General features: G+C 37.6%; 1 protein-coding gene across 1 annotated transcript in view; it reads right to left on the reverse strand.

Annotated features, from left to right (window-relative positions):
* The window catches only part of LAMA4 (laminin subunit alpha 4), a 145,608-nt gene that overhangs the window by 99,122 nt on the left and 28,542 nt on the right, over positions 1–17,944 (reverse strand). Inside the window, exons 3-4 of the mRNA XM_008160047.3 lie at positions 10,539–10,640; positions 3,099–3,223 (exon numbers count right to left, since the gene is read on the reverse strand). Of these exons, the coding sequence (XP_008158269.2) occupies positions 3,099–3,223; positions 10,539–10,640 (227 nt within the window). The remainder of the gene's footprint in view (positions 1–3,098; positions 3,224–10,538; positions 10,641–17,944) is intronic.

Raw genomic sequence — 17,944 nt, forward strand, 5'->3', positions numbered from 1 at the left:
ACCAGGAGGTCATAGTTTGATTCCTGGTTGGGGCACATGCTGGGTTTCGGACTCAATCCCCAGTAGGGAGCATGCAGGAAGGGGTCGATCAATGATTCTCTCTCATCATTGATGTTTCTATCTCTCTCTCCCTTTCCCTTCCTCTCTGAAATCAATAAAAAATATATTTTAAAAATAAATGATAAATAAAAGAATTAATGGCCTTCACAATAGCTTCTTGATCAACTGAAATACTGGATAATCTGGCCTAAAAGGGAAAAGGTCAGTTGCTTTAGGAGCTTCATAATACTGCTGTATTTTGACTTATTTTAGTAAAGGCATGACTTTTTGACTGTTTTATTCACTACTTTGACCAACAACTGGTACATGATTGGCACATAAGCACTCAATAAATATTTCTTGATTGCATGTAGACAAAATTTCTCAGTCCATAGAAATGAGTTCCAAAAGTCTCTTATCTCAAGACATTAATGTCAGATAATTTAGATTAAAAAGTCTTGTCATAGGAATGGAATAAAAAATGCATAAGCCAGACAATACAATTAGCATTTGGGATTGCCTTTTTAATTCTTCTGTTAGTTTCTAAAGAAACTTCAGCTCAAAGCTTATAAACCTGTTTAGAGCAGTTAATGCTTTATAACATCTTGTTTACGTGGGTAAATGAGTGATACCTGTTATTAGGAAGTTGGAGGTACATATATTTATCAAAATAACTATATCACATAAGAGAGTGACATGCTAAACATATCATCAGATATGGTTGAGACTAATGTTTAAGAGCAGAATATTAATGAACAGTAAAACAATATACTAGATGAGGCGACATAAATCAGGATACACTTGAATGGAAATAACAGAACATTTAATGTTGGAGTTTTCTACTTTCACTCTCAGTACCATTCATTTGACATGAAAAATTACAAAGCAAGGGCTGAGGCGGTTTAATGATTTCTAAAGAAAGATGGGGCTATAAAACATCTGACTTCTTCCCAGACTGTCAGAGCCTCAGAGGATTTGAACAAATCACAAGCTATTAGGTGAAATGTTAATCAGTATTGGTATTCAATTAAGGACAAAACATTAGAGAGACATTTGGTTGTTATCTCCTCTTTTTTTCTCTTTTTAAGATAGTGTGTGTGTGTGTGTGTGTGTGTGTGTGTGTGAGGTATTGAGGCCTTTTAAGTTATTTTATATGCATTGTTTAACTTAATTTTTATAACAGCTGTCAACTAAATATTACATCCAAACCTTTAGAACAGTTTCTGACATAGAGTAAGAAGAATGTAAGTATTAGGAAAAAATATAAAGTATGTGTTTACTAAAGCCAAAATCAAACATACTCCTTTCCATACTCCTTTCCATGTGTAAGGCACCAACTCAAATGGTTCACACATATTATCATAGTCTAACTCTCTGAGGCAGATTCTGACAGCAACTTTGATTTACTAAGGAAATCCTGAGATCCAGAGTGGCTAAAGGAATCAATAAATGGAACTAAGATCTGAATCTAGTCTCTTTGATGCCAATCCCATGGAAAATGAGACCTTCTCTGAGATCATATAGCTATTATGTGCCAGAGCACAGATATTGACCTAGTTTCAATTCTATTTGAAGTAATACATATATTACTTCAATTCTATTTGAAGTAATAATATATATATATATATATATATATGTAATTGGATTTTGTACAGGGTTCCTAGCACAGTGCTCCTAAAACCCTTGGAATTTCAAGACTGTCTTTTGTCCTTCATAATGAGTTCCTTTCAACCATACCAGAGTTTATGATGATGAAGTGATTCTTGATTATCTCCTACATAGCTTCTGGATGGAGGCTAGTCTGCTAGAGGAACTAACTACACAATTAGAGGATTGGAACTTTCAATCTCATCCCTCCTGCAACCTCAGGGGAGGGGAGTGGTGCTGAAGAATGAGTTTAATCACCGGTCATTTAATCAATCATGACTATGTAATGGAACTTCAATAAAGCTCTTCAACAGCAAGGATTGGGGAGCTTCTGGGCTGGTGAACATACTGATTTGCTGAAAAGATGCTGCCCCAGGAGAGTAAGCACACAGAAGCTTTGTTCCTTCCTATATCCTCATCCATACCCTGCCCTATGCATATTTTCCATTGGGCTGTCCCTGGGTTGTATCTTTTATAATAAAACTCACTTTTCTGAGTTCCGTGAGTCATTCTAGAGAATTACCAAACCTAAGTGGGGTTGAGGGATCCCTACATTTGTAGTTAGATGGAAAAAAATGTGAAAAGCCTGGGGACCCCATTTCAGCTGCTTCTGAAGTGGGAATGAACCCTTAAGCTCTGGGGTCTGCACTAACTCTGGGTAGTTAGTGTGAGAATTGATTGATTGTAAGACAGGGAGTTGGTATCAGAGAATTGAAGAATTGGTTGATATTTGGAAAACCAAATACCAGTACACCATTTTAATTCTACAGTCTATCATTTTTAAGCCAATAAAATGGCTAACCATGACTTGACTACTGAATTTATGCATATTAGCTACCTGAAAAGAAATTCATTATTTCCATTAAGAAGTATATCGATGCTCTTTAACCTCTCACTCAGGCCAAAACACAACCAGAGGTGAAAATTAGTTTTCTTGAATATCTTCTATGAGGTGATTAGCCTAAAGCATGCATTCTGTTTGTGTTCTAATTCTGATTGAAAAGCCTGTTTGGCTGCAACTTATAGGGAAATATCCACTCTGTCAGAGTCTAAAGAAAATATTGGATTATAATGAATCTATTGGCATAATCAGTTGTGATCTCTCTAGGTCAAGGGTTAGCCAAGAATAGGTGAGATTACCCTTGCTTATAAAACTTGGGAGACTTCATTAACTTTATGGTGCACCCCAATATTTTGGGAATGGAGTCATCACATATACTGCAAGCACTTAAGCTTCTCTGAAAGTATATTTAGGCTAGATATCGGTCCTGTATCTTTTTCAATCTCATCTCAGCATGAGGTACTCAGTTTTGACAATGAGAAAACCTTAGACTCTGGATAAAATTAAAAGAAAATGGGGGTGGAGTGGGGAGAGATAAGCATAGAAGGGATCATCTTCCTTTAGGACTTACTTGGCCAAGTATGGTAGGGGACAGGGGCATGGCTGACAGAATCGGGGGGGTCCCCTGATGGAATCTCCAATATAACCATCTAGGCATTTCTCACAGTGCTCTCCTGTCGTGTTCCGTCGGCAGTGCTGTAAGACAAAAGATAGGAAAATTGACAAGGACATAAAAGAAATTTTACAGACAGCAAATCTGGGAACCAAGTGATACTTCCAGTAAAGAGGATGTCAGGCTTGACAGAACAGAGGGTGTGCATTGGTACTAATCATCACGAAGAATACACGTTGCCCCAGTTAGTGCTAGAAAGTGTGCACAATGATGCATGACTTAGTCCTGGATTTCTGTGTGACACTAGCAGCCTGGGACTCTCTTTCGTGTTTGTGTGCTTGTTTCAATTCAGAATGCTAATCAGAATGATCAAATTCTGGATGTTGTAGAAGCATCAGCTTACTGACTTGGAATGAATATGAAATGGAAAAAAAAACTTTCTTATGCTCACCCATGACATTAGGAACAATTTAAGGATTTATGACAAGCATGTCAAACTCGAGGCCTGCGGGCCGCATGTGGCTCACAACGAATATTTTTGTGGCCCAGCCAATATAATGATATGTAAGAAACGTTTTAATAAAAATTTCATAACTTAATTTTTACAATATCCTGTTATACATAATTATTAATAACGAGCTACAACGTTCGCTAATGACTGATCACTATAATCATGTTGCATTCATTTCTCTTACGCGCCTTACACGCAGGCGCACCATTTCTCTCCCTAATACTAGCAGCGAATATTTTAGCAGCCGATTGCCACATCATTAGTCTTGGACTGACTTGTTTGGTGTGCACAACAGGAAATATTTCGCTTTCGGAGAACAAGAAAGATAGGTTTATTTGCAGTACGCTTATTAATCTGAGCAGTTATTCAGTGTCTGGTAAGTTAATGTTCATTTAAAAACATTAACTTTTATTAAAATGTTCTATTATTTTATGTTAACGATTACTCATTTATTTCAGCCCTTTGTATTCAGTATGTCTCTATCGAAATAAACATATGTTTCTATGAAAATTGAAGCTTTTGTTTAGTTGTGGCCCACATAAACTTAAACCTTGTTTATTTGGCCCGTGTTAGCCTTTGAGTTCGACAGGCTTGATTTATGGGCTTGGAAGAACAAAATGTGTCATTCTGAAGTATAAATGTAATGGAAAGTAGATAAAGAATATTCTGCTAATGGACTGGTATATTGTACAGTGACATACAAGAAATAGTAAGCTGGTTTATTTGTATGATTTATCCATTTGTTGTGAGGGTAATTAGAAAAGCACAAAACAGGCTGATTTTTCTGCCTAGATGCCTGTTCATCATTTGAGATCTTTATCTGGTCTCAACACTTCCAGGAATTCCTCCCTGATGCTCCTCTCCTGCCACTGCACACATTATACTGTTATCATCTGCTCCCAGCTTGTGTCTTTAACCAGTGCACTGCCATCACCTTGAATGGAGTAGGTACTCATAGCTCATTGTCCAGCTGATGGGTTGATTTCTGACTAGTACTCTGTAAGTGATGCTAGTTCACTGGTAGTTTTCTCCAACTGGACTAGCCTGGATTGCACAAGGCAATGCCATTAGCATTATGATATGTTTATCTTTACATTCACTGAAGTGTTTAAAGGTTCAATAGGGTTAGAATCAGAATGCCATTGAAGAGACACACTCCTGTTTGAGCAATTCCCTTAGTAAGACCTATGCACGAAGCTTCAACAGAATTAGTTTTTTTTCCAAATAGTGCTCTGTGAGGAAGCCTGGGGAAGGCAAAATGGAGCAATAGTAGGCTGAACTCGGAGATATTTAATCTTTACATGCTATGTTAATTTGATTTTCACAATAATTCTAAGGAAAGTTACATTTCCTCCCCCATTGTACATATGAAGAGATGACAGCACAGAGAAGTGAAGGACATCGCCCAATGTCAGGCAGATGGCTACGCTATTCATTCCCACATTATACTGCTTCTCCAGTGTGCTGGAGAAAAGGCTTCTTTCCAGAAGAGACACAAAATCATTGCATCAGAAGTTGTCAGACTATTTTATGAATAGTTTGAGCTTCAAAGAAAGTATAGCACACTAGTAAAAAAAAAAATAGAGGGATACTATTGTGCAACAAGCTATCCTAGTTGGACACCCTTTGCATACTCAATTGGTCATCGTTGGCTCCTGATTAGAATTAAGTTAGAATGGAATTTAGGGGATAGTTCAGATTGTCTGATAGGTCAGTGAAAATTCTGAAAAATAAAGTCAGATGTGCAGACAACAGGATGTTAGCATAGTTCCCTCATAGTTCTTAACACTGTGTCTTGTGCTAAGTCAGTTGTCAGGAAAAAAATGAAAGAAAAATTGGCAAAGGGCGGATTAGTCAACTGATGTCTGGAGCAAATAAAGGAAATTAACACCCACCCAAAGCCAGCTAAAAACTAGTGGCAATCTCTCATCCCATGGAAAACCAGTGAGCCTTGTCCAACCACCAGGAATCTAAGCCATAAGCAATCTGGCAGGGCTACTTGAAGACTGGGGTCAAATTTGTCTCAGTCCTTGTTGGACAGATGAAGCCCATCTGTGCAGGCCATTCTTTGTGCCTGGGATGCCTATTAAGCTGCAAAAATGAGCTAATTCCCAATTCTGTCCCCTGATGGCTCAACAGATGCTTTGGATTCCTTGTCAGGGCTCTAATTCTGCCATAGCAGCCACAGGAGCAATAACCAAATCTCTCCAGCCTCTAAATACTCAGAGTGCAAACACTGACTTTCCTCATCTGTCTCCTTTTATAAGGGTTTATAATTAAATTTCCTAAAAGGCATTGATGCACAGTCTGGGAGGTGGGCAGAGAGAATGCTGGAAGCAGGGACTGGCTCTTCCATTTTTTAGCTGGTTGATTTTGAACAAGTCACTTGGCCTTTCTGGGTCTCTATTCTCAGGATCTAGACTAGAAGGCCTATAAGGTTTCCTTTAGCTCTGAAAATTGTTTAATCTGACATTGCAAATATCCCTTTACCTTCAATGCTCTGCCACTTAAGAAACAGAAAACAAAAATGTCAACAATCAATAAGTATGCTGTTAGAAGGGAAGAGTTATTTTTAAATAAACCTGAACTCACTCACAAATGTAAAAAGCATTCTGAATCTTTGGCCAGTGGTTAAGAAAGCTGCTATGTAGACAACCAATTGCACATTGGTAATAGGAAGGATATTTGGATACCAGTTGTGCCTCCTTCACATTAGACGTGATGTCCCTTACTGATTTGGCCACAGTACCAGCATAATGTAGGAAGAAAGCCTGAAGGATCAGATTAGCCTTGGTGTGGTTTGTCACTTTCTTTGTGCAAGACTATAGTCTATCTAGATCTGTGTTTTTTGAAGTAAGCCCAGACAGGTGAAGACTATTTTCAAAATAATACCTAGATTTTATTTTGACACTCTAGTTTTCTCATGTGTGTAAGGTGGAGTCCTCCTGAGGCTACAAGACAGGAGATCTCACCACAGATTGATGCAGATGCAGATATGAGATCTAGCTGCCTCCCATTAAACCAGACATTAAATATACTTTCAATATGTAAATTTACATGCAATGGATTTATTATTGTTGTTTTTCAAATAAATTAATAGAAAAATATTAGTTAAAATTTTCCATTTCAAATTTCAGATGCTGAAAATATAGATATAATCCACATAAAGAAAAGTCATTTGGCAAGCTGAATAATTCTTACGAGTGTAAAGGGCTCACGAAACAGAAAAGTTGGAGCTATGCTGCTCTGTCTGGATCAGTGATTCTCAAACTTTAGTGTGCATACGAATTCCCCGGGCATCTTGTGAAAATGCAGGTTCTGATTAAGGAAGTCTGGACTATGGCCTGGGTGTCTGCGTTTCTAACAAGCTTCCAAGTATCATCAATGCTTTTGGCCTAGACTGTACTTTGAGAAGCAAGTGTCTGGCTAGTTCCTCAGCATTGAACCTGAGCCTGAGTCTCTAGCATAACAGACATTGTACCTTTTCCTGAAATAGTGACTCAAGTGTCTCATAAATTATAAAATCAAAGGTTTGTGCAATTAAGTTAGTTGTTTTATCAATCAATTCATTCATTCACTTAACAAACCTAGATTAAGCTGATATCCTGATAGATAATGAGCTGTGACTGTTACTAAAATGAAAAAAAGTTGGTTCCTTCCTTTCATCAGCTCACAGACTTGTGAAGGAAACAAAGATAAATAAGGAATAATATAGTGTTTGTGCTCTGAGGTATGCATTCAATACATTCCTGCTGTGGGACAAAGAGGAGGGAAAGATTCTAGCTTTTCCTGAGAAAGTCGGAGAAACTTAGTAGAGGTGGTGACATTTGAATTAGGCCTTGAGGGCTGAGCAAGAACAGGGGAGAGGCAGAAAACAGGGAAGTACAAATTGGGACACTGAGTGCAAGAGCACAGAGTGAGTTTAGACGACAGCGAGAAGCTCAGTGGGGCTGGAATAGAAAACCCTGAAGAATTTTGAAAAGGCGAATGCCTTGATTGGGTTGTGTTTTTGAAAGGTGTCTCCATTGCTAGTGAGGAACACACATCAGGGAAAGAAGAGTTTGGAGCAGGCATTCCTACCACCAGCCATCTCTCTGCCCCATAATTCCTTCCTCAGGCCTCCTTCTGGAGTTTTCCTGGGGAACCTGCCATATGCACTAGAGTTGCCTGGCTTTGGGGGCCCTGCCTGCAAGACTCAGCTGAGAACTCTTCCCAATGTGTTCCGGTTCTAATAAGATGCAAGGTGGCCTTTTCGAAAGACACCAATATATGTTGGACTGCATTAGTTAAGCCACTTTTCTGCATCTGATAACTTAACATTCCTCTTGTGAAAGAATTTCTAAGCTTTTCTGATATGTCCAAAAATGGTAATATAACTTTATCTACTCTATATTTTATTGTCAAAGGTCGTACTAGTAGTTCCTTAAAAGCAGCCTGTAAAATATAAGGTCACATTGAAAGAATTAGAAACAGTTGCGAGAGGACAAGGCAGAGGCATTATAAGCCTTTAAAATAAAATAAAATAAATAAAATAAAATAAAATAAAATAAAATAAAATAAAATAAAATAAGACCTTTTATTTTTAGTTTCTTGTGGAAGATTAAAGGCATGAGTTAGGCCAGGTGAACTGCAGCAATGGATTGAAACTCTGGTGCCTGCAGTGAGCTGCAAGAAAGTGTTCATGTGGAGCTATTGCTTCGCTGGTTCCCTGAGAACTAAGAAGGAGTTGGGGCTACAAAGCAGGAGCTGAGACACTGGCCCTGGTTGACCAGATGGCCAGAATCGGGATACAAAAGAAACAAATAAATATGAGTTTGATTCTTGTGTGATACCATAGACAATATATTTGCCAACTAAATGCCAACGTATTCTTTCTTTATTACAAGCCTCTTCTGCTACTACCCCACTTGTGCTTAATAAATTACATTTTTTGTCTTTCAAAATTAAATTTATAAGAATATATTTATATTTTAGCTCTGGGGGATGTGATAGTGCTTGATTTTTCTTTTGGATCTCATGTACAGTATATATCTGTGTAGTTATTTTGTTTGTGTTTTTTTACATATATTACTTTAATTAGGGAGAAAAATATTTCCCTCCAGGTAGGGTGGAGTGGAGGAATCACCATTAGGATGAATAGGATGGCTATTCTTTATCTCTTTTTTCCATTGTTCTGTCTTGAGAAAAGTAATTGTAGGAAGATGGGCAACTCCCCGAGTGTGCATAAAAGTGCTTTACACCGTAGCCCATCCCCAATTTTATTAGCACCTCTTACGCCCCAGGTGCTGTGAAGGAATCACAGGATGACTGTTCCTTCAGAAGCTCACGGCTAGTCAGGGGGAAACCATGATAGCTCCTCTTCCGACAAGTGTCACTGTCGGCAAGAGCGGCTTTGTCACAGCTCTCCATAGGCACTGGCAGGAGGAACTCTCTTCCCTTTAATGTATTTGTCTTCCCTCTTATTGACCGCCTGACTAAAGATAGCTGATGGACTTTCAAGTCCCTATTGACTTATATTTTAATAAACCAGATAACAAAGAGCCTTTATTTAGTCAAACTATCAGAGCTGTACATTATTAGTTCAAGTGCATCCATGGGATTTACTTTTCAAATGTCACTGGGATTAAAATAACAGGAAACCGGAGATGGAAGCATTAGAAAGGGGTAGATTTTGGCAGCTGCATGTGCCTACACTGCTACAGAGGACATCCTGGATGTAATGGCTATTTAAGAAGAGGGGGGAAGGAATACAGAAATGCCAGGACTAAGCAAAAATACAAAGACAGCGACTGTTATTGTTTGCCACTTGATTCTCTCTGTCCCTAGAACAATGGCAACTGCTAGGTTTAAAATAAATGGGAACATTCTAACTTGCATTTTAATGTAAATCATGAGTAAAATAACACCTTCATGTACACAGCTTGGAGCCCACTTATAATCAAAATGACCTGCTCAAAAGAACAATTATGTTAATTTTAAGGTAAATAGGTATACTTAATTAAGTATTCTTATATTTTATGCAAAAATACTCTTGCAGTTCTGGAAAGCCTCTTTTGCCTCATAGGAAACTGAAGAACCTAATTTTCTGCTTATGAAGGAAAAATATGATCTTAGGGCACAAGTGTTTAAAAATGCCTCCCATGACTCCCTACATAAACTATTTCTGGTAAATTTTTCAATTCCCATTTTCACTAAGTTGCCAGTCCATTTAGTCCATTTCCATTTAGAGAATCAAGTGGAAATGGAAAACATGTAGCAAGTACTTTTTTTGATAAAAGGCTTCTAAGTCTTCTTCATAAGTCTCGATCATGTTTCACTGAAGAACAGTCTATTGGAGAATTCATTTCAGTTAAGAAAAAAAAAGTCTTCTGGGGGTTTGATCACAGATTACAAAGACCACAAGGCCAAAGCTTTCATTTTTATTAGCAATTTGGTTCGAACCTAATTTTTTAAAAATGTTTGATCTGTAGACCTGACTACCTTATAAGTTATAAAATAGTCTATGAAACAACTGTTTTACTCTCCCAGTTTATGTGGAGTGAAGCCAAACATATGGCAAACTGTATTATTACAGAGGAATTTGGATGGGTGGTTTCCTCCTATGTGTGTTCTTTTCAATCTCTTGTTGGCCCACAGCAGGAAGCCAGCTGCAGAGGGTGGTGAGGCATTGACCCCGAGGGGCACGTGCACATTCAGACACACGCCTCGGTGGCCACTTACAATCATAAGCACTTTATATGGGGTGTTTTACAGGAAAAGGTGAAGGGTAAGAAAAAGAGCTTGTTAGCAGTTTGTTCCTAGGGAGCTCCAATGTCCAGGAAAAATATTTTATTCCCACCCAAGATGCAAAGGGCCAGTGAAATCTGTGAGAAGTGCCCCCGACCTACCACACAGAGTCCAGAGCCGTCCAGGCATTCGTTGGAATTCCCGTTACAGTCACAGGGCAAGCATTCTCCCGACTGGGCAAGAAAGAACCCAGCGCCACATGTCTGAAACAGACACAACCAAAGTATTTCCATTATTGAAACGATCAATTTTGGTCAATATTTTCTGAGAACAATAAGAGGATATGATTATGAAAGTATCTAACTATTTCTTTACAAAACATACAAAAGATTTATATTACTATTCACAGATAGGTGATATATATTCAATTTTCTGTTACACATTTTTCCTCTCTTCTTTCACTTTGGTGGAAATTAGGAATAACTTTAATAGTATCCCATCATTGTAAAGAAGAATAAGAAAACTTCAGGTAACAGTAAACGAGAAGAAATGTTTCTTCCGAAACAAAACAGGAAACAAAGCCATGGCTATTAGGATGGGGAACGCATCATGCTCCCTATAAAAATGTGTGGATTCAGAGATTATCAGCTATGATATAACAATTTAGAGCTGTGTCTTTAATAGCTTGGGCTTTTGAAAAATTTTTATCTTTTCAGATCCTATGTGGGCAGTGTTGCTATATATCATTTATCCTCACAACTCTGTGAGGAACACATTATTTTCCTTCATTTTAGTAATAAGATAATTAGACCCAGAGGTGGGTTGTGGCAATGTTACTGTAAACCACCTTCCAATGCACAAAGATGAATTTTCACCAGTGTTCCAGCTGAGAAACTTGGCGAGATTGTTCCTGGTTCATGCAATTGGTTTATAGATATGTATTTTGTGTTTCTGTCTCAATGATGTATGGTAGAAATGGCCTTATAGACCAGGAAGTCTACTCCCTGCCCACCAGACAGATTTACATCTAAAGAATTTCAGACAGATAAGAATCTAGGTTATCACAAACGTACAAAGTAGGAGATTTCACATCACTGCCTCACCCCCACCCCTACCCCCCAACTGACCCATTGCAGTTTGTGCTGTCTAGGCTACCAGGAAATTTTTCATTATATTTGGCGGAAATCCCTCCGACTGCTATGCAAACCCATTTCCTCTTACTTTTTTTTTTTTCTCTGTAAAGAAGGAAAAAAATCACTAGACACCATTCACAGTATAAAAACACCACCAGTTTGGATCCTAAAATTATAATATATTCCATTTGGAGAAATTTTAATAGAGGATAATGACATTAGCCCATGAAGAAAAGGCAAAGAAATACCATTTTACTAAGTGAGAGACAGTAAGGCTGAGAGAGAACAAATTTATAATATATAATTGAGAGTTTGTGGATGATAGTAAGCTTTTATCTCAGTTTCCATTAGAGAAAGAAAAAGAGGAAAAAGTGCTAAAATTGCACTGGAAGCATTTGATTTAGACCATCTAATTTAATGTTTTTGACTTTTGTTTCAAAATATAAAAAAACTGGTTTTCATTGTTATGCAGTATATACAGGGTGTCTCCCCCAAAATACACACACTTTGAATAATTATTAATTCCAATGGGTTAAATCTGAAAAAAAAAAGAAACGTTAATTAAGCTATCAAAAATGTATGTGAGTACATTTTTGGGGACATGCTATATACTTACATATATATTTTTTTCTGAGTTTTCTACATATATATCTATCTTACACTTCTTCATTTAATTTAAAAAATGTATCTTGGTTGTGAGACATAAAGTTGATTTGATGACGTTAACTGTTTTTCTTCTTGCAGTTTGACATGAAGAGCGTTTTAATTATAAGATAAATGGATAAAAGTAGTGAGGAGATTAGTATTAATCATCTTAGTAACTGCCAAAAGAGTGGCTTTTGAGCTCCCTGACCTTGTTACAGACATCTGGGGAGCTTCTGAGTCAGTAATTCTGATGGTAAAGCCAAAGAATCTGTATTTTTTAATAAGATACACTTGTATTAAAATATTATTTTAATTAATTCTTCTCCCCCAGCTTTATTGTGACATGATTGACATGTAACATTCTATAAATTTAAGGTGTACAATGTGTTGATTTGATACATGTACATACTGCAAAGTGATTACCATCACAGCATTAGCTACCATCTCTATCATGTCATGTCATCACCATTTCTTTTTCTTTTGAGAACACTTAAGATTTATTCTCTTAGCAACTTCCAAGGATTATTAACTATAATCACAGTGCTGAATATTAGATACCCAGAACTTATAACCTTCTAACTGGAAGTTTGTACACTTTGACCAGCCTCTCTCCATTTCTTTCATCCCTGGCCCCAGCCTTTGTAAGCACCATTCTGATCTCTGCTCTATGAGTTCCAATGAGTGGGGCAGAGACTGGAGGTGTATTTGCAGCAGAAAAGCACACTGATGGTGGTAAGGAGTCTGGGAGTGATGCCTGGAAACAGTACATGAGATCTATTTGTACCATCAACTACGGTAAGGACCATCAACTCAAGTTTCAGTAAAGTTGTTTTAAATTGATATTGCTTACAGTCTTTTAGGCATTCCTATAGCTTTTTCTTCTGAAGACAAAGACAAATAAGCTTGCCCTGAATAAATGCATCATTTTGATTATGACAGTGGCTAATCCCGTATATCCCCAAGGCTCTGGCTAAATCAAGACTTACTTTCTAAAAATAAAATTGTCACAACATAGAAAAAACAAACAAAAATAAACCCCCCAAAGTGGTAAATTTTGTATTTTAGAAGAGCTTTAGTTCACAGAAAATTACAACGGATCTGTTCTGGGTTTTTTGTTGGTTTGTTTGTTTTTATTGTCCGTCGGGGGCATTCTGGAAGAATGTGGGGCACTTCTGGCTTGCCATAGGGAGGGCATGCTGGGCATGGTGCAATATTTGAGAGTCCCACACAATAAAGAGTTATCTTTCATTCTACAAGATTTGGGAATGTCCAACACAATATTCCTGTAGGTTAAAAGCCTGTTCCTCTGAACGCACAAGCTAACTTCATTTTTCATGTTAAACGCAAAATGTTTTTGCAAACTTTTAATATGCAGTGCATTTTCCAAGTACACAACTACCATGTAAACCAAGGGGAAATTGTTTGGTTCTGCATCATATCTCAATACACAAGTGCTAGAGCATGACTACAGCAGGCAGAGCCCAGCGAATTGTCAGGAATACAACAGCTACAAATGCATGCGGATGCAGGTGTGTTGAACCAGTGATTCCAATACACCAGTGTTTTTAGTGTGAGTGATGGAAGTTTCCCAACATGGAAACTAACTTGGTGACATTCTGAATAAAACAAATGTCCCTCCAGGATTCCAGTGTGCGACCAGATTTGGAAGGACTGCTTCCAAGTATCACTCACAGTGCCTTGTACATGTTAATTGCTCAACGAATGCTTGTGATTTGAATGATTTGTATCAGGATAGGAAATCTGAGACATATGTGTTGTTGGAAACCAGTGGTTTTTACTGCTAATCCACTCACTGCTTGCTGTTTGTGCTGGATTTGGTCTCCAATCTTTCTCAACACAGTCCAGACAGCCAATGCGTAGACTGGATGTGTGCAAGTTGAAATCTTTATGTTATGCCAGTTTAGGAGGAAACTTCACTCTGAGAATTTGTGGTTATCCATTATTCACTCCCCAGGCCCAGGCCTTGTGTGAAAGATGACTTGGCTCCAGTCTCTTCTACTGTAGGAGATGGGAAGAAAAGGGGAGGCAGGGATAAGTTTGTGTGAAGCAGTCATTTGGCCTCCTGCCGAGAGGGTGAGGTTGAGGGGTGGAAACCTGGCCAACTCCTTTCCTGCTGGGTTTTGTGCACCTGAAAGGATTATGTTTTCTAATTCATCTATTCAGAGGGGAGGCACCATTTTTAAATTCACATAAAGGCACCACACAGGCTAATGGAAAACCTGGTCATAGGGAGCTTCTGATGCCATTACTAGAGCCCACATACTTGGATGCCTTGGACCTTGTGAGGGAGAAAGAAACTTTTCTCTACACATCTAGCTTCTTTTGGTTGGTCTGATAATCAAACAAATATGAGATAGATTAACAAGAGAAAATAACCAAAGTTAATTGCACTCTTACATATGGGAGCCCCACATACACAAAAGAGTCAGAGACCCCACATGAGAGATTCAGAGACAGAAAGGGAAAATGGAGTGATAATGATATGCTCAGCTAAGGGATACAGTAAGAGCCTTGGGGCTTAAAAGGGAAGGATAGTCATGTGCAGGATGTTCAGTAATTGGACATTTGCCCTGCCCTATATATAGGTCATAAAAGGTTCTTTCTGGTGATAACTCTTTTTAGGGGCGAAGTTCTTAATTTAAATTCTTTAAGAGAAGAGTAAAATTTTGTCATGAGATTGCAGTATCTTGATTGTCTTCAATTCAAAAGAATTTACATGTCAAAGTATCACATTTTGGGAAGGCCTGTTCTGAACCCCTCTAACCTTGTGCTGTAAAACTTTAGAGTATTCCCTGGAGTGGTAAATTATTAAGTGGTTCTGTTAGCAGTGGCAGGAAAGGCACCAGGTGCTAGACCCATAGGGTCAGACCGGACCTGGGTTCAGCAACCTCAGTACTTGAGTTCTGGCTAGGAAAGAATTCAGAGCCAAGACTCAAAACTATAAGAGGACATTTCCATTTATTTGGAAAATCGCAGAGGTGGAAGAAGTAATTTGTAGAAGAAATGAGCTTCAGAAACAAGTTATAGAGGCAAAGGAAGGGTCCTAGGAGCTTGGGAGTGAGGAAGGTAAAGGTAGTGTCTGGTGGGAGGAGGAGCGGGGAGAGGGGAAAGGGATAGGGAAAGTTGCAGGCTTGTTTCTGGAAATTGTCCTTCCCCTTAAGGGTTTTAAGGGTGGAGATTTTAGGGGAGGCCCCAAGGGAAGATCTCATTATAATATTCAGCAGCTTTCCAGGTGTGTCCTTTCAGGGTCTAGGTCTCCACTGATTGATTAATCAGTTCCAGGGCAGGGGTCATTATATTCAATACAGCTGATCCTTGGGGTGGCTGGTTTTATTGCTTTTCTGGGCCTGGAGCTGAAATACACCTGAGGCCTAGATGTTATCTCTAGGAAGGAAATGTCAGGGATCCAAACCACATGACCAATATGCCAGAGAAGTAAGGTCACGATGGGGGCAAGATTCCCCCCTTCAATTATCCTTCACTAGGCACCCAGGGCTGGTGACCTTCTGTACCTGGCCATCATCTTTGCTCTGCTCACCTACCACAGTTCAAGAAAGTCTGAGTATTCTCAAGGAAGAGCTGTTTATTTTATATAGAAAAGTTATCATTCTGAGTCCCCCCGCCCTCCCCCCCCAGAAAGTTCTGTTAATTTTTACTGAATCTCTTATTTAAATTCTATAGGAACTGGTAAAATTGACCTTTGTCATATTATTTAAAAGGTAGATCTTTTCAAGAATAAAAGAAAACACTTTTTTGTTTTAGTTTTAGTTTTGCTCCTGGTTAACAATCTCTTTGCTAAGTAATTTCAAGACCTATATTTTTTAGAGGCCCAATGAATAGTTTTAGTGTCTATCTGCTTTATTTTGGAATAGTCTCCAGAATTTACTAAACAAAGACAATGCTTACATATATTTATGTATGTGAGCAAGAGAAAAAGTCTTATAATCAGTTTTTAGATGCCATAGTCCAAAGCAAGCTGAAATGGATAAAAAATGTAAAAGCTCCCCTTTAAGCCCCAGAAAAAAATCTTACAAAATAGATACATACTTGAAACATATAAAGTTATTAATATACAAAAACCATTGAATAGGAATATTTACTTTTAAAAAGTATTTCAGCCAAATTGTCATTTGACCTATGAATTACTTTCCACTGAGTCATTTCCTAGACCTTTTACAGTTCTTCATTATTGAGCCACTTTGTTATTACACCTTATCTTCTGCTCTGACACTAAGATGGGATTAATCCATGACATTTACTTCTGCTTTTGAAGAATAAGAGTGAAAATTGCCATTTACTTACTTGGTTGTGATTAGTGTAATGTCTGGCATGGAGTAAAAATCAATGGCTGTGTACTTGACTAGTTTTACATTCATATAAATTAGAACTAGATGGAATTTTAGGAGTAAATTAGTGTGATATGTCCATGTGCCACTTATATTTAAAGAAACTGGGGATGACAATATATGTTGATATCATTGCAGAGGGCATTATTTCCAGAGGTCCAACATGCAATCATAATATTAATTATTTCATAAGATCTGATGATGTAAGATTGTTTATTTTTAACAAAGAGAATAACATTTATATAGCTGGTTGATCATTTTTGTCCTCATTTGAAGAAGTCCCCTTGGGAACACTAAACTTAAATCAGTAAAACTGTCATTGTATTAAACATTTTTGTATTTTCTTAAAATTCTTGAATTGTGCTCTTTTGAGGTATAGTTCAGTATGTATCCTTTAGGTGCAGCAAACTTGTAAAGTCAGTTGTAGTAATTAAATAAAGTGAGTGCCAAACTAAGTAATACCAATTTAGATGGAAAACTTTCACAAAAATCTCTTTGTGTTTTCCAAATATTGTCACAGAGGAGCTAATTAACTGGCCACAAGCCACTACTCTTGCATAGACACTAAATTTCTGAGAGCTTCAGAATGTCTATTATAAAGCCTGATTGACTAAATAAAATGCTCTAGGAAATTCCATTATAAAGAGCATATTTATAATCCTAGTGCCTATTCTAATAGGATCTGACCTATAATTGGAACAGATATTTGCGTTGTGTCTTCAACCAAGGATCTACAAACATTTTACAAATGTTGACTCATCTCACTTTCTGAACTATACTTCTAGAATTTTTATTCATAACATTTGCTTAATTCACTGAGGCTCAATGGGAAAGCATTAAAAAAACAAAACCTCTCCAAATTCATGCAATTGTGTCAAAGTTATTGCTACTTTCAAATTAGCATTTTTCAAATTTAACAGCACACATTCAATTATCTTTCATTTTTGAGCTTAGGTTTTTGTGTGCATATGATGAATCCATTTTCTCTTGTTTCCAGGAAACAATGATTTTAGTTCTAGTTTTAGTGAAATCAATTTTTTGTTTTATTAGATGAGTTAGCTTAAAATTTAGCCACCTTATTGTTAAATATTATGTGCAGTTGGGAGCTAAAACTTTATGCCTTTATTCAGAGTCCATGGGTCCTGCACGCTGCTGATGTCTCCATGCTTAAACGTTGGGCAGATTTAAGAATCAGATAGTATTCCGGGATCCTCCAGTAAGGTCCAATAGTTCAATTTAATTTATTACAAATAGAAATTTATCCTTTGCTGGAGAGGAGTTACTTCTAAGAACATATGCATTTATTACATGGGTAGGCACTCGCAGGCCATTTTTTCTGTGTCTATAAAAATAAAAGATAAAGTGTCTGGGATGGAAAGCAGTTCTGAATTAAGCTATTGATAACTTAGGTTCTAAATTTTT

The sequence above is a fragment of the Eptesicus fuscus genome, chromosome 10 (genome assembly GCF_027574615.1).
Source record: "Eptesicus fuscus isolate TK198812 chromosome 10, DD_ASM_mEF_20220401, whole genome shotgun sequence".
NCBI lineage: Eukaryota > Metazoa > Chordata > Mammalia > Chiroptera > Vespertilionidae > Eptesicus > Eptesicus fuscus.